At 48.5% G+C, this 15,550-nt stretch overlaps 1 protein-coding gene across 2 annotated transcripts in view; it reads left to right on the top strand.

Annotated features, from left to right (window-relative positions):
- Positions 1-15,550, top strand: part of PLXNA1 (plexin A1) — a 299,363-nt gene that overhangs the window by 225,549 nt on the left and 58,264 nt on the right. For both annotated transcript variants that reach the window (XM_069083832.1, XM_069083833.1), the window contains exons 21-23: positions 4,626-4,768; positions 9,887-10,143; positions 13,849-13,915. In XM_069083832.1, coding sequence (XP_068939933.1) covers positions 4,626-4,768; positions 9,887-10,143; positions 13,849-13,915 — 467 coding nt within the window. The remainder of the gene's footprint in view (positions 1-4,625; positions 4,769-9,886; positions 10,144-13,848; positions 13,916-15,550) is intronic.

The raw sequence follows: 15,550 nt of genomic DNA, 5'->3' as shown, positions 1-15,550 counted from the left end.
GACATCGGACTGGGGGGCTGCTGTTGGAGGGGGATAACCCCTCTATTTGGCTTGGTTCCCATTCTTCCCCACGACATTTCTGCCCTGCTGTGTCCCAGCCCTCTGCTTTGGAGGAGACAAGAGCATGACCTCAGAGCACATGTTGTTTGGTTGGGAAGAAATTTTCCAGAGAATTGGAAAACAGTCAGTGAAACCACCCCTTGTCTCCTGGTGCAGTGGAAAGATGAATAGTGTTGGAGTCACAGGGTCTGAGTTCAGATCCTGTCTTTGTTACCACATTTTTGGCACTGGAAAAGCTTTGGGTTCCAGTTTTCTCTTCTATAAAATGGGGGTGTTGGATTATATGGCCTCTGAGGTTCCTTCTAACTGTGATCCTGAGAGTCTTCAATTCCCCAATCTACACCCTCTGCTTTCCTCAATTAAATCTGTTCTAGGCCCCCTCTGTTCTATCTTAGAGCCTTGGCCTAAGCCCAGAGTATCTCCCCTGCTCAGCTCACATGAAGCAGCTTTATGAAATGTTACCTCCTCCAGGAAGCCTTCCATGGTTCTGGAAGGAAACCCCAAGAGTCATGATGGTGATGATGAGAACCATCCCCCCACCCCGAGGGTGATGAGAGGAAGCAGCTGGGTGGGGCAGAGGAGGGTCCGTGCATCCCTGCAGCCCTGTGCCATTGGTACCCAGGATGCCGGCCCTCTGCTTACCTCATCCTGCTGATAAGAAGCAGAATTTTGTCTGCCTCTGTAGTAACCTGTAGACTCTTTACTTATGAGGGAATGATGGGCGGTAGTGACTTTTTCCACAACCTTTTCTGTCTGAATCCCCTTGAAAAAGAAGGAGGTTCATGGGAGTGGCAGCAATATTAGTACAGGTAGTTAGAGGTCTCCCAGTTAGTAAGTTGCCTGGGTCTGAGCACAGTGCTTCTGATTACACACCCAGGGCTCTTTCCACCACGGCATAGGGCACAGGTCTGTGTGTTGGGATCTGGGTGGTGCCCTGGAGAGAACGATGAATTTGGAGTCAGGAAAGCTTACGTTCAAGTCTTCGCTCAGCCCCTTCCTAGCTCTGTGGCCCTTGCAGGTCCCATAACCTCTGCCTGCCTCAGTTTCCTCAGCTGGGAATAATAAGTGGGGACTAATAAGGGTACCTGCCTTCCAGGATTGTTGTGAGGATAAGCGGGGTAACATTTGTAAAATGCTTCACGCGGCACCTGGCACGTAATAGGTGCTGAAGAAATTTTTGTTCCTCCGTCCCTCCCTCTCAGCCTCCATTCAACATGAGGGTGACAATAGCACCCACCTTGCAGGGTTGTTGAGATAATATAGGTAAAGTGCTTGACAAACCTGAAAAGGCTTCATTGATTTTTTGCTGTTATTATGGTCAGATGGTAGATTGGAGGGGACACCTGCCCCTCCAGTCTACCACATAACATTCACACACACACACACACACACACACACACACACACACACCCTTATTACTGTGGGAGGGCAGGGAAGGGAGAGGTCTTCATGGGCTGGGTTTGCTTCTCCTCTGGGGCCCATTGGATAGCACTGTGGTGCTGACCGAGGCGTCTGATGAGGTGGGGCTTGAAGTCAGCCCTGAGGAATGCTTGCAATTTGGACATAAATCCGGGAGAGTGAGAGAAGTCTGTACTAAGTGATGTGAATAGACTTTCCAGTATGGAAATGGGCTTGGTTTTCTTAGGAGACTGGGAGGATTGGGATTTGGGATTTAGCAGACCTGATTCCGCCACTTATATCCTGTGTGTTCTTGGTCAAGGCTCCTAACCTCTCTGGGTCTCTGTTTCCTCCTCAGTCAGTCAGTAGTAAGCATGTATTAAGCACTTGCTGTATGCCAAACAGTGGGCCACATTTTATAACTAAGGGGGTTACACCCAGTAACTTCCATGGTCCTTTCCATCTCATACCCACCTGGCGACAGGGAAGGTTTGTCTGAACAGTGATGCTTAGGGAAGCTTGGAGTGATACTGTGAATCACGGGGGGCCTTGATTATTAACCTGAGTGGTTAGAATTTGGCCCTATAGGTACCAGGTAACCCCTGAAGGTGCCTAATTCCAAGGAAGATTCCCAGAACAGAGACAGACACCTTGGACAGGACAAATAGAAATGACCATGGCTTGGCCACCCTTGCCGGGAATTTTGGGAAAGGGATAAGTTTTCATGAAGAGACTGAAAGTGGTTCCAAGTTGGGAGATAGAGGAAAGTGAGTGAGTGAGTGTGTGTGTGTCTGTGTGTGTAAGGGGGTGGCAGCTTATTATGCGGCTGCTGCCTGCTGGGAATTGGGCCCAACGCCTCTCCATGTCCCACTGTCAGGGCCTAATTGCCCATTATCTCCACGAGCAACTGCCTGGGCCCCTGACCCTGCCAGGCAGCGAGCTGGGGAGGGACCGGGGGCCCTGGACACATGATAATAAAAGCATTTGGCATGGGGCGGGGGAGACAACAGTGTGGAGCTGCCAGAGAGATAAAAGGAAGCAGCTTTTAATTAAAAGCTGCCATCTCGGCAAAAGCCTTTCTCTTTCCCCTTCCACCAGACCCAGATAAGATAGCGCATCTTCTCCACTGCTGGCCTGGTCCCTGCCTCAGGCGGCTGAGACCAGCCTGCTTGGCGAGGACTCATGCTGTCTTTTGAAGTTCCTTAATTTGATTTCAGACAATACTGTGCAGTCTCCCCCCACACCCCCTGAAGAATCCCTCCCTGAACTTTCTCCAGGTTTGTCTCTTGTGAAAGCCCCAATCTCAGAACATTCTTTCTTTCTGTTAGAGATAGGGAATGAATGGATTTTCCTCCGCTGCTCCCAAGCCTGAACTAGTGAGGAGAGGAGAGGGTTGTAATTGAGATGAACCAATCCTGCCTGTTCCCTGTCTGGCCTTTCATGTCCCCATCTGTCAGATAGGGACAATGATTCCCTGCTTTACCTACCCCATTCCGCTGTTGTGCAAATGTAGATGAGTCAAGTCTGAGAGGTTTCTTTGGCTGTGCCTGAGGTCACTTTTAGGGCCTTTACCTTCTGGGGAGGTAGGCGCCTCTAGGCTCTCCCTAGACATCGTCTAGGTGAGGGCAGAACCATTGCTATAAATTAGACTTTGCTTCCCTTCTTGACCCCTCCCTTCTCATAATCTTAATCTTCCCTTTTTTCAGTGCAAGAAATGCCCTTTAGCAAGTGTCTGGAGAAGAAAGAATAGGACATTTATTCTATGAATACATAGACTGAAGAGTATGCAGGCAATGCACACGTGTGTGCATGTGTGTGCACACATACATGTACACAGAATGACTGCCCTCCACTGCTAACACTAGCCCTAAGCCAACAACTCTCTCCCTAAGACCATTCCTGTTCTCGACCTTTTTCCCTAAATTCCAATTTCATGGTACTATAAAATTGACATCATTGACTCTGAAGGGACCTGAGAATGTTGAGTGTTAAAATGTAGAATGTTCAAGCCCTAAGGGACCTTAAAATATAGAATGTTATAGCCAGACCTTAGAGCATGGATTGTCCAAGCCTAGAGCATCAAAACAGGAAGAAACTCTAGGATGCTGAATGTTAAGCCCAAGGTGCTTTGGAAGGGAGCTCAGTCAAGAATGATCTAGAACCATTTCATAGAGAAGGAAGCTGAGTTTTGTGAAGGCACTTTAATTTTCCTCCCCAGGGTTTCAGTCCTAACCTGTGGTGAATTTCCTTTCTCTTTTTGGTTTTCTGTAGTGTCTATTTTTTCTTCCCTCACTCCACTCCCAAGCTTTTCTGGGGTTTCACCGTCTAGTTGGGGAGATGGGATGCATGCACAATGGGGAGACATTTGTTAAGTGCTATAACTCAGTGAGATAATGTATGGTTGCTGTAAGTAGGTTAGAGAACACTTCACAGAGAAGGGAGATTTAGCTGGTCCTTGAAGGTGGGTAGGGCTTCGTTGAGCTGAGAGAGGCATTGGGTGGGGCCGATGACAGTTTGAGAGGAAGCAGGAATGCATGTTTTCTATAGGTAACAATGAGCAGACCCATCACTTTTCTTGCCCTTAAGAAGATAGGAAATGGGCAAGAGGTTCTCTCTCTAGTCCACACATGGGGAGAGTCAGACTGTAACCAGATAGGGAAGGACTCAGTTTCTGCTTGGTGACCCAGTCACGGGTATCTCGAATCAGAGCAAAGCTGCAGGATCTTCCCTCTCCTCACCCACCTATCCAAACTTCCCCATCCCATGCGTAGCCTGTCAGGGCCCTGCTAGGCGACAAGAGCTAATCTAAGAAGCTAATTCAGGCTGTGTTAATTAGCAACTGATTAGAGCTTAATGTACTCTCCCTCCCAGTCAACATCTTCATTTTAACAGCAATCTCTAAAATCCCTCAAACGAATGGATATGTAATGGTGGAAAGTTAGGCACTGTGACTGGTAAGTGGAGGAGACATTTGGGGCTAATGGAGCCCTTAGGTCATGCTTCTCAGCACATATCCAAGCCCTGGTCTCCAAGTAGTGGCTGTGTCTTCCCAATGTCAAGGTGTTACTAGGCCTGTAGGGTCCTCCAGTGGAAGAGAAGCTGGTGGTATGGGCCTGCCCTGCTTCCACTGGTCCTTTAGTTTCTTCCTTCTCTCCTTTGCTTTCCAGCCTTTGCAGAACTGCAGACAGACATTCATGAGCTGACCAATGATCTGGATGGAGCTGGTATCCCCTTCTTGGACTACCGCACCTATGCCATGAGGGTCCTCTTCCCAGGTATTGAGGACCACCCAGTGCTGAAGGAGATGGAGGTAGGTGAGGTGGGAGAATGAAAGTCATTTTCCTGGTCATCAGTCCTTTGGCAGAAAGCATTGGACAGCTAGGCAGCAGATGCCTTGAACATTTCCATCTTCAAGAGGGTCTCTTCACCCCCTAAGGGTGGTAACAAGTGTCAGGGAGAACCCAGCAGAACCCCTTTGAATGACTCTGGAGTAGAATAGGAGGTAAATATTAATGGGGATCCCTTTTATAAGCAAGTCTAATTGTCTTTGATTTTGAGAGGGGCAAAGGGAGGGGAGACCACCTTAGGGGTTTTAGACAGGAGGCTTCTGCAGACTTTTTCCAGAGTCCAATAGAGGGCCTTGATGAAAAATAAATAGATTGTAAAGTGATGGGTTTGGACCTGATAACCTCTGAACATATTTTCCAGCCCATATATTTGGTTTTTTCCTATTTGATGTTCCCACCTCCCCTTGTTATGAAAAGATATCAAAGAACAAAGTTGAGCAAAATAAATCAACACCTTGGCCATGTCTGACAATGTATGCCCCATTCTGTGCCCGTAACCCACCACCTCTTAGCTGAGAGGTGGAAGGCCCCTTCGAGGGTCACGGAGGTCACTGCACTGATCAAAATCCCGAAATCTTTCATTGTCATTTTCTTCTCGGTTATTGTGTAGAACATTCTCTTGACTCCATTCTCCCTGCTTTTCCCTAAAATTCTTCACATTCTGTTTCTTCCAGAGAAATAATATTCCATTACACTCATATACCACAATTTGTTGGGCTGTCTGCCAGCCAGTGAACTCTCACTTTCTTTCTATTTTTTCTATTACAAAAGTTGCTACTATGAATATACATATATCTATAAATAATATATATATGATATATAAATAATATATATGTATATCTGCGTGTGTGTGTATAAATTTGGTATATCTCATGTTTCTTTTGGCAGTTCAGCAGCTTCACGGGTCTGCCAAATGCCCCAAACTGAATACAGTGGGGCAGAAGGCTCATGTCCAGCAGCTCATCCCAGTGTCCTTGGGCCTTGCGCTCCCAGCACAGTGATACTTGGTGGGGAAGTCAGATCAGCCTGAAGAAGAGTTTCCCTGTTAGAGCAGGCCTTTCAGCAGTGTTTGGGTGGGCATTGTTAGGGAGGGACATGCAGCCACAAGATTTGGGAACAGTGCTGTAGGTCATGAATCCAAGGCTGCGTTTCTGGCTAGTGGTCATCCAGCTCACTGTCTACCTCACGAGGCCTCCTGGTTCCATTTTGGGATAGCCCTGCTGGTGAGTTTCCCTCTGTTGATCTGACATCTGCCTCCCTAGAACCTCCCATTGGGACTCCTTCTACTGCCCACAACACCAGTGCCTAACAGCCCTTCAGCTCTGTGCAGGCCCATCTGCTGTGCTCTCCCACATCAGCCTCCTCTAAGAGCTTCCCCATTTGCTGTGACTGGGTGTCTCCTCCCTGCTCTGACTGGCTTCCTCTGAGTGTTCTGCTTCTCAGAATCCTTCATACCTGGCCACATGGCTCACAGTACTCCAGGCATGTTCAGACCACTGCAGAAAATACCACTGTCCATCTCATTTCCGGTCATCAAAGTTCTGTGACTGATCCAGGGTGAAATTAGTGTTTTTGAAGCAGCTCTATCCCACCATTGAACCCCCTTGGTCAAATAGTACTCCCAGACATCTTTTTGAGTGAACACGCCTCATTTCCCTGATGCTTGTGAGGTTTAGTTTTTAAAACCCACTTCAGGGCTGTACATTTATCCTTGTGAAGTTTTGTCTGCTGAGTTTCGGTCCCATCCTTCCATCTGATTGAGTGCTTTCTGAATCCTGAGAATCAAGGGGCACTTCGTTCTCCTTCCACAGTTTGACATTCTGCTCTGATTAGGTTTTCTCCTCCAAATTTCAATTTAAAGCTACTTCCTCCTTCTTTATTCCTATTATAATGATTCTTGACAGTAGCAACTCAGTGCCTTACGATTTGCAAATTGCTTCTCATAGCCCATCTGTGATGCCCGTTTCACAAATGGGGAAACTGAGGCTTACAGAGGATATTAATTATTTTCTCAGGGTCCCAAAGGTAGGAGGCATCAGAACCACAGTTTTTAGCCTTGGTCCATTGGACTACAAGCCCAGGGTTATTTTCTCAGATTCTGTACTGTGTCTAAGATTCTTCTTAATTAGATCAGCAAGTTTTCTGTCAAACCACTCCTTTGTCTTTATGAGAACCACCAATGAGAGAGATAATAGTCATCTTCAGTGGCAAACGTATTCAGAATCAGATAGGCAGGCGGCAGATTAGATAGAGATCTAGGCTTGGGATCAAATCCAGCCTCAGATGCTAGCTGTGTGACCTTGAGCAGCAAGCCACCCACTTACCTGCTGTTTGCCTCAGTTTTCTCAGCTGTAAAAGGGGATAATAATAACAGCACTCACCTTGCATGGTGGCCATGACAATCTGGTGAGGTCAGCTGCCACTGCCCCATCCAGGCTCATTGAGAAGTTGAGGGTGTCAAGGTGATGTCACACCACAAAGGCATCCGGCTCAGTGCTGGGAGAGGGATCTACAGGGAGAGAGAGCTCTGTGCTGGCTGGAGTCTGCTTCCTGGAGGAGGGAAAACATGGTCCATTCTCAGAGGGAGGGGAATTGGAGAAAGTGGGGGTGGGGTTTGTGGGTGGAAGGAAGCAGAAATGAATAAGACCGGTTTAGGCAAGGCCAAGTCTGGCCTGGTAGTTAGGAGGTAGCTTCTCTAGCATTGCAGAGAGTTGTGAGTAACTGCCTTAGAGTGGAAGGCCAAGGCTTGGTGGTAGAGAGCCTTGAATGCCAGGGTAGGGCATTGAGACTTACATGCTGCCTTCTGCCCTAACTCTGATGTCACCTTGGGAACCTTCTCTTGGCCCCACTTCTGAGCCAGGTGCTACACATTCACAGAATGTTGGGCTGTTCTGATTCATGCTTGTCTGTGTCCCAAACAAGGGCTTTGGGTCTGAGTTGAAAGCCATCCCCTTCTCCCCACCCCCCCATCCTTAAGAGCCAGAAAATTAACCTTGTCCCCACTTTCCCAGGACCAGTGAGGCTGGGTGAGATAGAGAATGTCTGCATGACATTCCCTTCTCCCCCCGCCTCCCTTCTCATCCTCCTGCTCCATTTCTGCTCTGCAATCTCTGATAAGATCACCCGTGTAGGACAGGACCAATTTCGGAGCTTATCGCCATCATGGCTGTTTCAGTAGTTGGAGGATTGAGCCCTGATAGCATCGTGACATGTGATCGGAGAGGCCTGGACATCGCTGATTTGGGACAGCCTTGGCACCCGGGCCCATCCGTCACTGGCGGATGGTTTGTCTCCCATGGGGAGGGGGTGAGAGGGGGTGTCCTGGCCAGGCCGGCTTCGCTTGGAGTCGCTGTCAGAATTCAATGAGGCACTTTCATGGTGCCCTGTAAAACCAGGCAATGGCCCTGTGCCCTTCTCCTATAGCAGGTTGTTGGTAGGCACACTGATACGTCTGACTGGCACCACCCTCTCTTTGGACATCCCCTGTGATTTCCCCCTTTAGCGCCTTTGTTCTCTCTGCCCTCCCCCTTACCTGGGCCACCCCTTCCCACAAGGAGCTTGGGGTCCTCTTGCCTCAACACCCTTCCATCTGTTCAGATCCTCCCCATTCTCCCAAGATCTGCTCAGATGTCACCTTGTTTTTGGTGAAAGCTTGGCAGATTCCCCTCCAGGTCAGAAATGACCTTTCTTCCCCCAACTGTAAACTCTCATCTGACTTGGCTGTCTGCTCCTTTTCATATTCTACCTGGGGCTGTGTTTATCTCCTTAGAGTTCTTTTCCCTCCTGTTGACTCTAGGCTTCCCAAGGGCTAGGATCACGCCTCATTAGTCTTCCATCTGGCAGTGACCCGACACGAGCCTCAGTTTCTTTGCCTGTTAAATGGAGGCGATAATGCCAGCATTCCCTAGTGCATAGGGATAGTGCCAGACCTAGTGGGATAATGGATGTGCAGCCCAGCCCAAACTTGATAAATGTCAGTTTTTCATTGTTACTACAAAGCAGTATGTCATAGCCCGTAGAGAAATGGCTGAGAGAGCTTTGGAGTTAGGATAACCTTTGTTCAAATCCTGTATCTGATTCATGCTGGTTGCCTGAAGCAGGGTGAGGCCTTTTACCTCCTGATGTCCCAGGTAGAGGAGATGCCAGCCTGCATTGGTAGAGGGAGTGTCCTCACCTGGGAGTTCTTTTCTCTCACTACATCACAAGCCTGCCCCTCCCCCACCAAAAATCCCACCCAAATTATTATTTTCATAGTAATGACTCAGTAAATATCTATTGAAGGAATGAATGTGTCAGTCAATGAACTTTAATAGAAGGCCAGGTGACCAACATTTGAACCAGGTCTAGGCCCGATGAAGAGGGTTGACTGAGGTCATGCCAAAGTCAGCAGCTAGAGTGTCTCCCACCCAGTGAAGGGGGTGCATGTTCCTCACCCCTTAGAGGACTGTGGGTGTAACACTGAACATGATGTCAGACTTTTAACATGTCTAAGTTTTACTGAATTTTTCCCCCCTTTTTTTCTGACTGGCTCTCCAGAAAGGGATAGGAGGGGTGTGTTAGGAAGTATTAATGATGTAAAACAACAAAAAAAAGTTAATTAAAACATTTTTTAAAAAGAAAAAAATGAAAGTTTCCCACCCTGACAGGTTCTCTGATAGGGGGTTTGTGGTGACTGCTGGGTCATCGGCCTCTGAGTTCTCTTGGTAGGAGCCCAGGGACACGAGGTGGGCTCTGACCAGCTGCATCTCCTGTAGTCTGTGCACAGTATCATAGGAGTTACAGGGCATCTAGTCCAACCTGTTTATTTTACAGGGGGGGAAACTGAGGTCCATAGAGGGGATGTGACTTAGAGAGGGTTGTTTATGTAGCAAGGAGAAAAGCCAAAATCTGAAGCCGGGTGGTCTGATTTCCATCACTCGTTGCTGCCTGCCATGTGCTGAGGTCAGGATAGCCTTGTAGATGAGGTAGCCCGAAGTAGGGGGATTCCCTCTTTGGAGGATGCTGAGTCCCCCCCCCGCCTATCTCCTCTCCTGCCCCGTGATGGAGAATTGTCTTACTGGGCTTGACCCTCTCCTTGACAGGTTCAGGCCAATGTGGAGAAGTCGCTCACCCTGTTTGGACAGCTCCTGAACAAGAAGCACTTCCTGCTGACCTTCATCCGCACACTGGAGGCTCAGCGCAGCTTCTCCATGAGGGACCGTGGCAACGTGGCATCCCTCATCATGACGGCGCTCCAGGGCGAGATGGAGTACGCCACGGGCGTCCTGAAGCAGCTCCTGTCAGATCTCATCGAGAAGAACCTGGAGAGTAAGAACCACCCCAAGCTGCTTCTCCGGAGGTGAGTCCCTGGTGGCTGGTGGCCAGAGGAAACCACAGACACCCCCTTGTTCAGCTCCTTCTGTTGCGGGGGGAGGCTCAAGTGACTTGTCCAAAGTGTGTGGCTGAGGCAGAATCTGAACCCAGGACTCCAGACTCTCTGCTATGGACCAGCCTAGTGGATAGAATACTGGACCTGGAGTCAGGAAGGACTGAATTCAAATATGGCCTCAGACACTTCCTAGCTGTGTGACCCTGGGCAAGTCACTTCACCCTGTCTGCCTCAGTTTCCTTATTTGCAAAATGGGGATACTTCCTAGGGTTGCTCTAAGTATCAGATGTGACAATATTTGTAAAACGCTTTGCAAACTGTAAAGCACTATATACATTCTAACTACTATTCTCATTGTTCTTGTCATCATCATTTTCCCAGCAGGAGAAGGGAGAGCTAGCATTCTGGGGCACTCCTGAGGGGCATTATGGTCTCTGCTGCCTCCCTCAAAGGCCGAACTAAGCTTTGCTTTGGTCTTGGGGTTTGCACAGTCATAGGATGTGATCGATTTAGAGCTGGTGGGGTCCTTGCCCTCTCATTTTACAGATGGGAAGACTGAGGCCTCAACAGGTCATAGCTTTAGACTTGGAAGGAATCTTAGAGGCCATCCAGTCCCACACTCTAATTTTATGAAGGAGGGGACCAAGTCCTGAGAGAAGTTAAGTGATTTGCCCAAGGCCCCATGGGTAATAGGCAGCAGAGGCATAATTTGAACCCAGGTCCTTTGACTCCAGGCCCAGCACCACTTGATCTGGTTTTAGTTGGCTGGCCTATAGCGGGAGGAGGCTGCAGTCTGGCCCTGCCCCTCTCTCTGTTGCTGGGAGCTCTTGTTGAAATCACTCCCACTTTGTGGGTCTCAAGCATCTTGAGATGTTGGATGAACATCGGGGATTGAAGTTGGGGGAAGAGTGAGGATTCCTGGCCTTCTGCTGCATAGTGCCGGGGTGCGGGGGGGTGTTGTTGGGAATTAGAGGGAGCAGCCTTCTTCCCTCTGCGCCTCTACGAGCTTACAGGCTCTCAACAGTCTTCATTGAGTCAAGTTCAAAAATCTGTGTAGAAGAAAGGTCACTGAGTGGAGACCTAGGTGGTCTGTGATCTTGGAGGACATCTCATCCACCTCCTTGGCTCAGGAGATTCAATGACTTGCCTATGGTCCCACTGCTAGTATACATCCGAGGTGGGATTTGAACCCAGAGCCTGTGACTTCTGAGTCTATACTCTTTCTGCTTTACCTTCCTGCCTCCTGGGTTCCAGCCCAGCTCTGGACACTGACTCAGTGTGTGACCTTGGGTAGGACCCTCCCCTTCTTGGGGCCTGTTTCCTCAACTGTGAAATGAAGGGGTTGGATTAGGTGACCCTGTCCCACACTGCAGTGTCCAGGGAAGTCTCCCCGGAGCATGCAGCCTTCTAGAAGCAGAACATGTCAAGCCATCTGGGTTTTTTTCCTTTACATCCACCCGGGAACAAACACTGAGGTGGTGCCAGCCTTTCGGGGCCCTTAACGTGCCTTGTCTCCCAGCTCTGTGAGGGCAGAGTCCTTCCAGATTCTGAACAGGTCATTCCCTGGGCCAGAAAGAGACCTCCCTGGGCTGCTTGAGCCTGTGGCAGAGCTGAGGCCTCCCTCCCATCCTGGGCCCAGGATTCAGGCTCTGGTCGGGCCACTGAAGACACAAGATGTGTAAGCATGGCTGTCTTCTCTGACCTCAGAATGCTGCCTTGGGATGTGCCCTTGCATGGACTCGTGGCTCCCTGAGCCCTGTGCTTCTGTAGTTCCAGCGTCTATGATTTACACTGTCCCCAATATAATAACCTGTTAGGGAGCTGTCAGCAGTGAATCCATCCAAACCGTTCTTGGACCTATTTATATTTTGAGCCTGGTCAGTCTAATGAGTTCCTTAACCCTCCGCTGGGTGACACAGGTCTGCTTCATTTGTCCTCATGTTTCATGCCTGGGGCAGAGGAAAGGTGGCCCCAGTGGGATGGATTGGGTATGTTAACAAGGATCAAGGGTTCTAATCTAGCACAAACAGTTCTGCTGTGAGTCTCCATAAGGCACATCCCCCCTTAGGGATCCATAAGGAGTGGGGAATAAAGCAAATGCGGCACCTCTCACAGGGTTGTTGTGAAATCTCACATCGTTTACAGAATTTGATCGCTGGCTAATCTTTGGGGTCCAGAGAGTCCCTTCCTGAACTGATGCTTAATGGGGTTATCCAGGAAGGAGATCTTGGTTGCTTGGGCGGGGAGGGACTAGTCTAGGTAAACAGATCCCATGTTCTAGAATAGCCATGGGCCGATGGAGGGGCAAAGCACTGAATATCTTGGCACCCACTAAAATAAAGCTCTTTGGCTCTGTAATTTCAAGAACAAAGATCATGGCAGACTTGCATGATGGTCGCTCTTGTTGGATGAGGGAGGCCTTGAAAAAGGAGCTGGATTTGGAGAGGACAGGAGGAGGTATTGGATAGAGCCATGGAGGCAGGAAAACTCAAAGCACTTCATGGGAGATAATAATCATTCATTTATTCATTCAGCAAGCCCTGATGAAGATATCATAATAATAGCTGACATTTATTATGAGTAAGATTTGCAAACACTCTGCTTATGTGATGCCACTCACACTTCACAGTAGCCCTGTGAGGGGGGTGCTGTTTTAATCCTGCTTTACAGAGGAAGACACTGAGGCTCAGCAGGGCTGTTAGTAGAAATGATGATAATAGCTAACATTTGTATAGTAAAGTTTACTAAGAGCTTTACAATTATTGCCTCCTTTGATCCTTACAACACTCCTCGGTGGGGAAACTGAGGCAGGCAGAGGCCACGTGACTTACTTAGGGTCACACAACTAGGAACTATCAGAGACAGGATTTGAATTGAGATCTTTTTAACTACAGACCAGATATTGCCAGATTCTACCTTATAATAATAGTTCATGTCACACAATGTTTTAAAAGGTTTGCAATTCACTTGATGCCTTTTATCTCATTGACCCTTGTAATGGGCTGAAGGAGTGGGTTCCATTATCATCCCCATTTCATGCAGCAGGAAATGGAGGCTTGGAGATATTAAATGGCATGGCTGGCTTCTCAGCCAGACTCAAGTCTAAGCCTGGTGGCTTCACAATTTAGCTGGATAAGAGGTTGATGGTTGGTGAGGACAAAAAGTCTGTGTCCTGGGGTGGGGTTGTTATCTTGGAGGGCCTTGAATGCCAGGCTCAGATGTTTCTCCATTCTCCTATCAATTGCAGTTCTAGGGCATGGGGAATGCAGTGAATCTGGGGCCCCTCCAAGCCCTGGCTCCAGCGGCTTCCTCTTTCTGTCCCCTCTAGGAGGTTCTTGCAGCTGGGCCCTACAGATAACTGAGGTCCCCAGCTAATGAGTTTTCTGCCAGGGTAAGAGCTGGCCATGATTGGCAAGCCACAGGGCTATCTTTAGAGTTTTGTCATGGCAACCCTGGGGAGGCTGGCCTCCTCCTGCTCTCCCCCTCTCCCTCCCTCCTTTCCTTTCCGCTCCCCTGCTTTCCAAGCACTGACCTTTAAATCAGGAGGAAGAGGGGAGAGGTCAGGGATTGTGGGGGCAGGGAACAGCCCGGCGAGATCACAGATGGATGATTCTCCCTCTTTAGGTGTTGGGGTTTTTTTCTTTTTGCCCATCGTTTTCTGTCTCTTTCTTCTAGGACAGAGTCGGTAGCAGAGAAAATGCTAACCAACTGGTTCACATTTCTACTGTACAAGTTTCTCAAGGTAAGTTCCCCAAAGCCTTGTTCTTCTGGCAGTCTGGGAAGGAAGTCAGAGGGAGTGAGGGGGAGGGGCGGCTCCTGGCCTTTCTCAGAGGGGTATTCTCATTGTGAAAGGAGGCCAGTGTGCTCCAAGAACTCAGGACCATGAGCAGTGCTGAGAGAGGCCGGCCCCTCTCTCACATGTGTGTTCACATTGCTCCAAAAATCTTGTCCATTCAGGAAGACTCTCTTCTTTTTATATTACTGTGACATTACCCGCTGCCCCTCACTCTTGTCATGGTGGAACCTCCTCTTAGCTTGATCAAGCCTTTGTCTGGTCATGTTGACCCCATTCTGCACCTCTCTGCCAAGAGGCAGGGGGCATGCTTCAGTCTGCCCTCCCTCTCAAGTCTCTTACTCATCACTGCACTGATCTGTGGCTTTTCAGTGTTATTTTCTGCTATACTGTTATGGTCATCAGGTAAATTATTTTCCTGGTTCTGCTTACTTGGGTCTGTATGAGTAAGTCCATTAATCAACAAGTACCTGTTACGTGCTAGGCAAATCTTCCTAGGTTTCTATGAATTCTTCCAATTTGTTATTTCTCATGGTGCAAAAATATTAATCCACTCTATTCCCATTCCACAATTTACCTCCACTTTCTTTTTCCCAGATGAGTTGGTCCTCTCCCCAACTTGTGGCATATGGAAAATTGGAATGGCTGGATCTGGGTTTGAATCCCAGGTCTGCTATTTACTACTTGGGAGACTTCAGGCAGTCATCCCCATCTGTTCCCCATCTCTGACAATCCAACATGTTCTTTGCAGAATCCCAAGATGGCAGAGCCCAAAGGAACCTTAGAGCTTGTTTAATGTGATGTCTGCATGGTACAGATGAGAAAGTGTAGGCTCACAGAGGGGTAGCACCTTGCCTAGGATCACACAGCTAGGAAGGAACACCATCAGATTTGGTGTTAGGAGACCCAGGGTCAAACCCCATCACTGCTGCTCACCTTGGAGCGGGGGCGGTTACCATCTCTCTCTAACTGGCCTCTCTCTTGGGCCATTTCTAACCTTGAGCTGGGATGTGGGATCCCAGGAGTGACAGGAGTGGCAATCAGAGCTGTCTCTAACTACATTCACTCAGAAGAAGTTTGGTTAAGTGCCCATTATTAGGTATGGGGTACAAAGACCAGACCACAGGAATTATCTCTCTGCCCTCAGAGAATCTGTGTTCTACTACAACAATACACAGATAAATCAAAGATCACTCAGCAAACGTTTATAAAGGACCTAGTGTAAGACAGTCTGGGGATACAAGTACATTAAATGAAACAGCCCCTACTCTCAAGGAACTTAGCATCCAGCCAGGAAGACAAGTACATAGATAAATTCTTCTTGTCATCTTAGTTGTGTCTTCATGACGCCATCTGGAGTTTTCTTGGTTGGAGTGGTTTGTCATTTCCCTCTCCTGCTCATTTTACAAATGAGGAAACTAAGGCAGACAGAATTATGTGCCTTGTCCAGGGTCACACAGCTAGTAAGGGTGAGGCTGTCTTTGAACTCAGGAAAATGAGTCTTCCAGACTCCAGGCCTGGCACTCTATCCACTGTGCTGTCTGTCCAGCAGATGTAAAAATAAGACAACGTATAAGAATAAAA

This window comes from Petaurus breviceps, unplaced genomic scaffold (genome assembly GCF_028583685.1).
Source record: "Petaurus breviceps papuanus isolate PSGF00001 unplaced genomic scaffold, PetGlider_PUasm1.0 174, whole genome shotgun sequence".
Classification (NCBI taxonomy): domain Eukaryota; kingdom Metazoa; phylum Chordata; class Mammalia; order Diprotodontia; family Petauridae; genus Petaurus; species Petaurus breviceps.
This window is presented reverse-complemented; position numbering and strand designations above follow the sequence as displayed.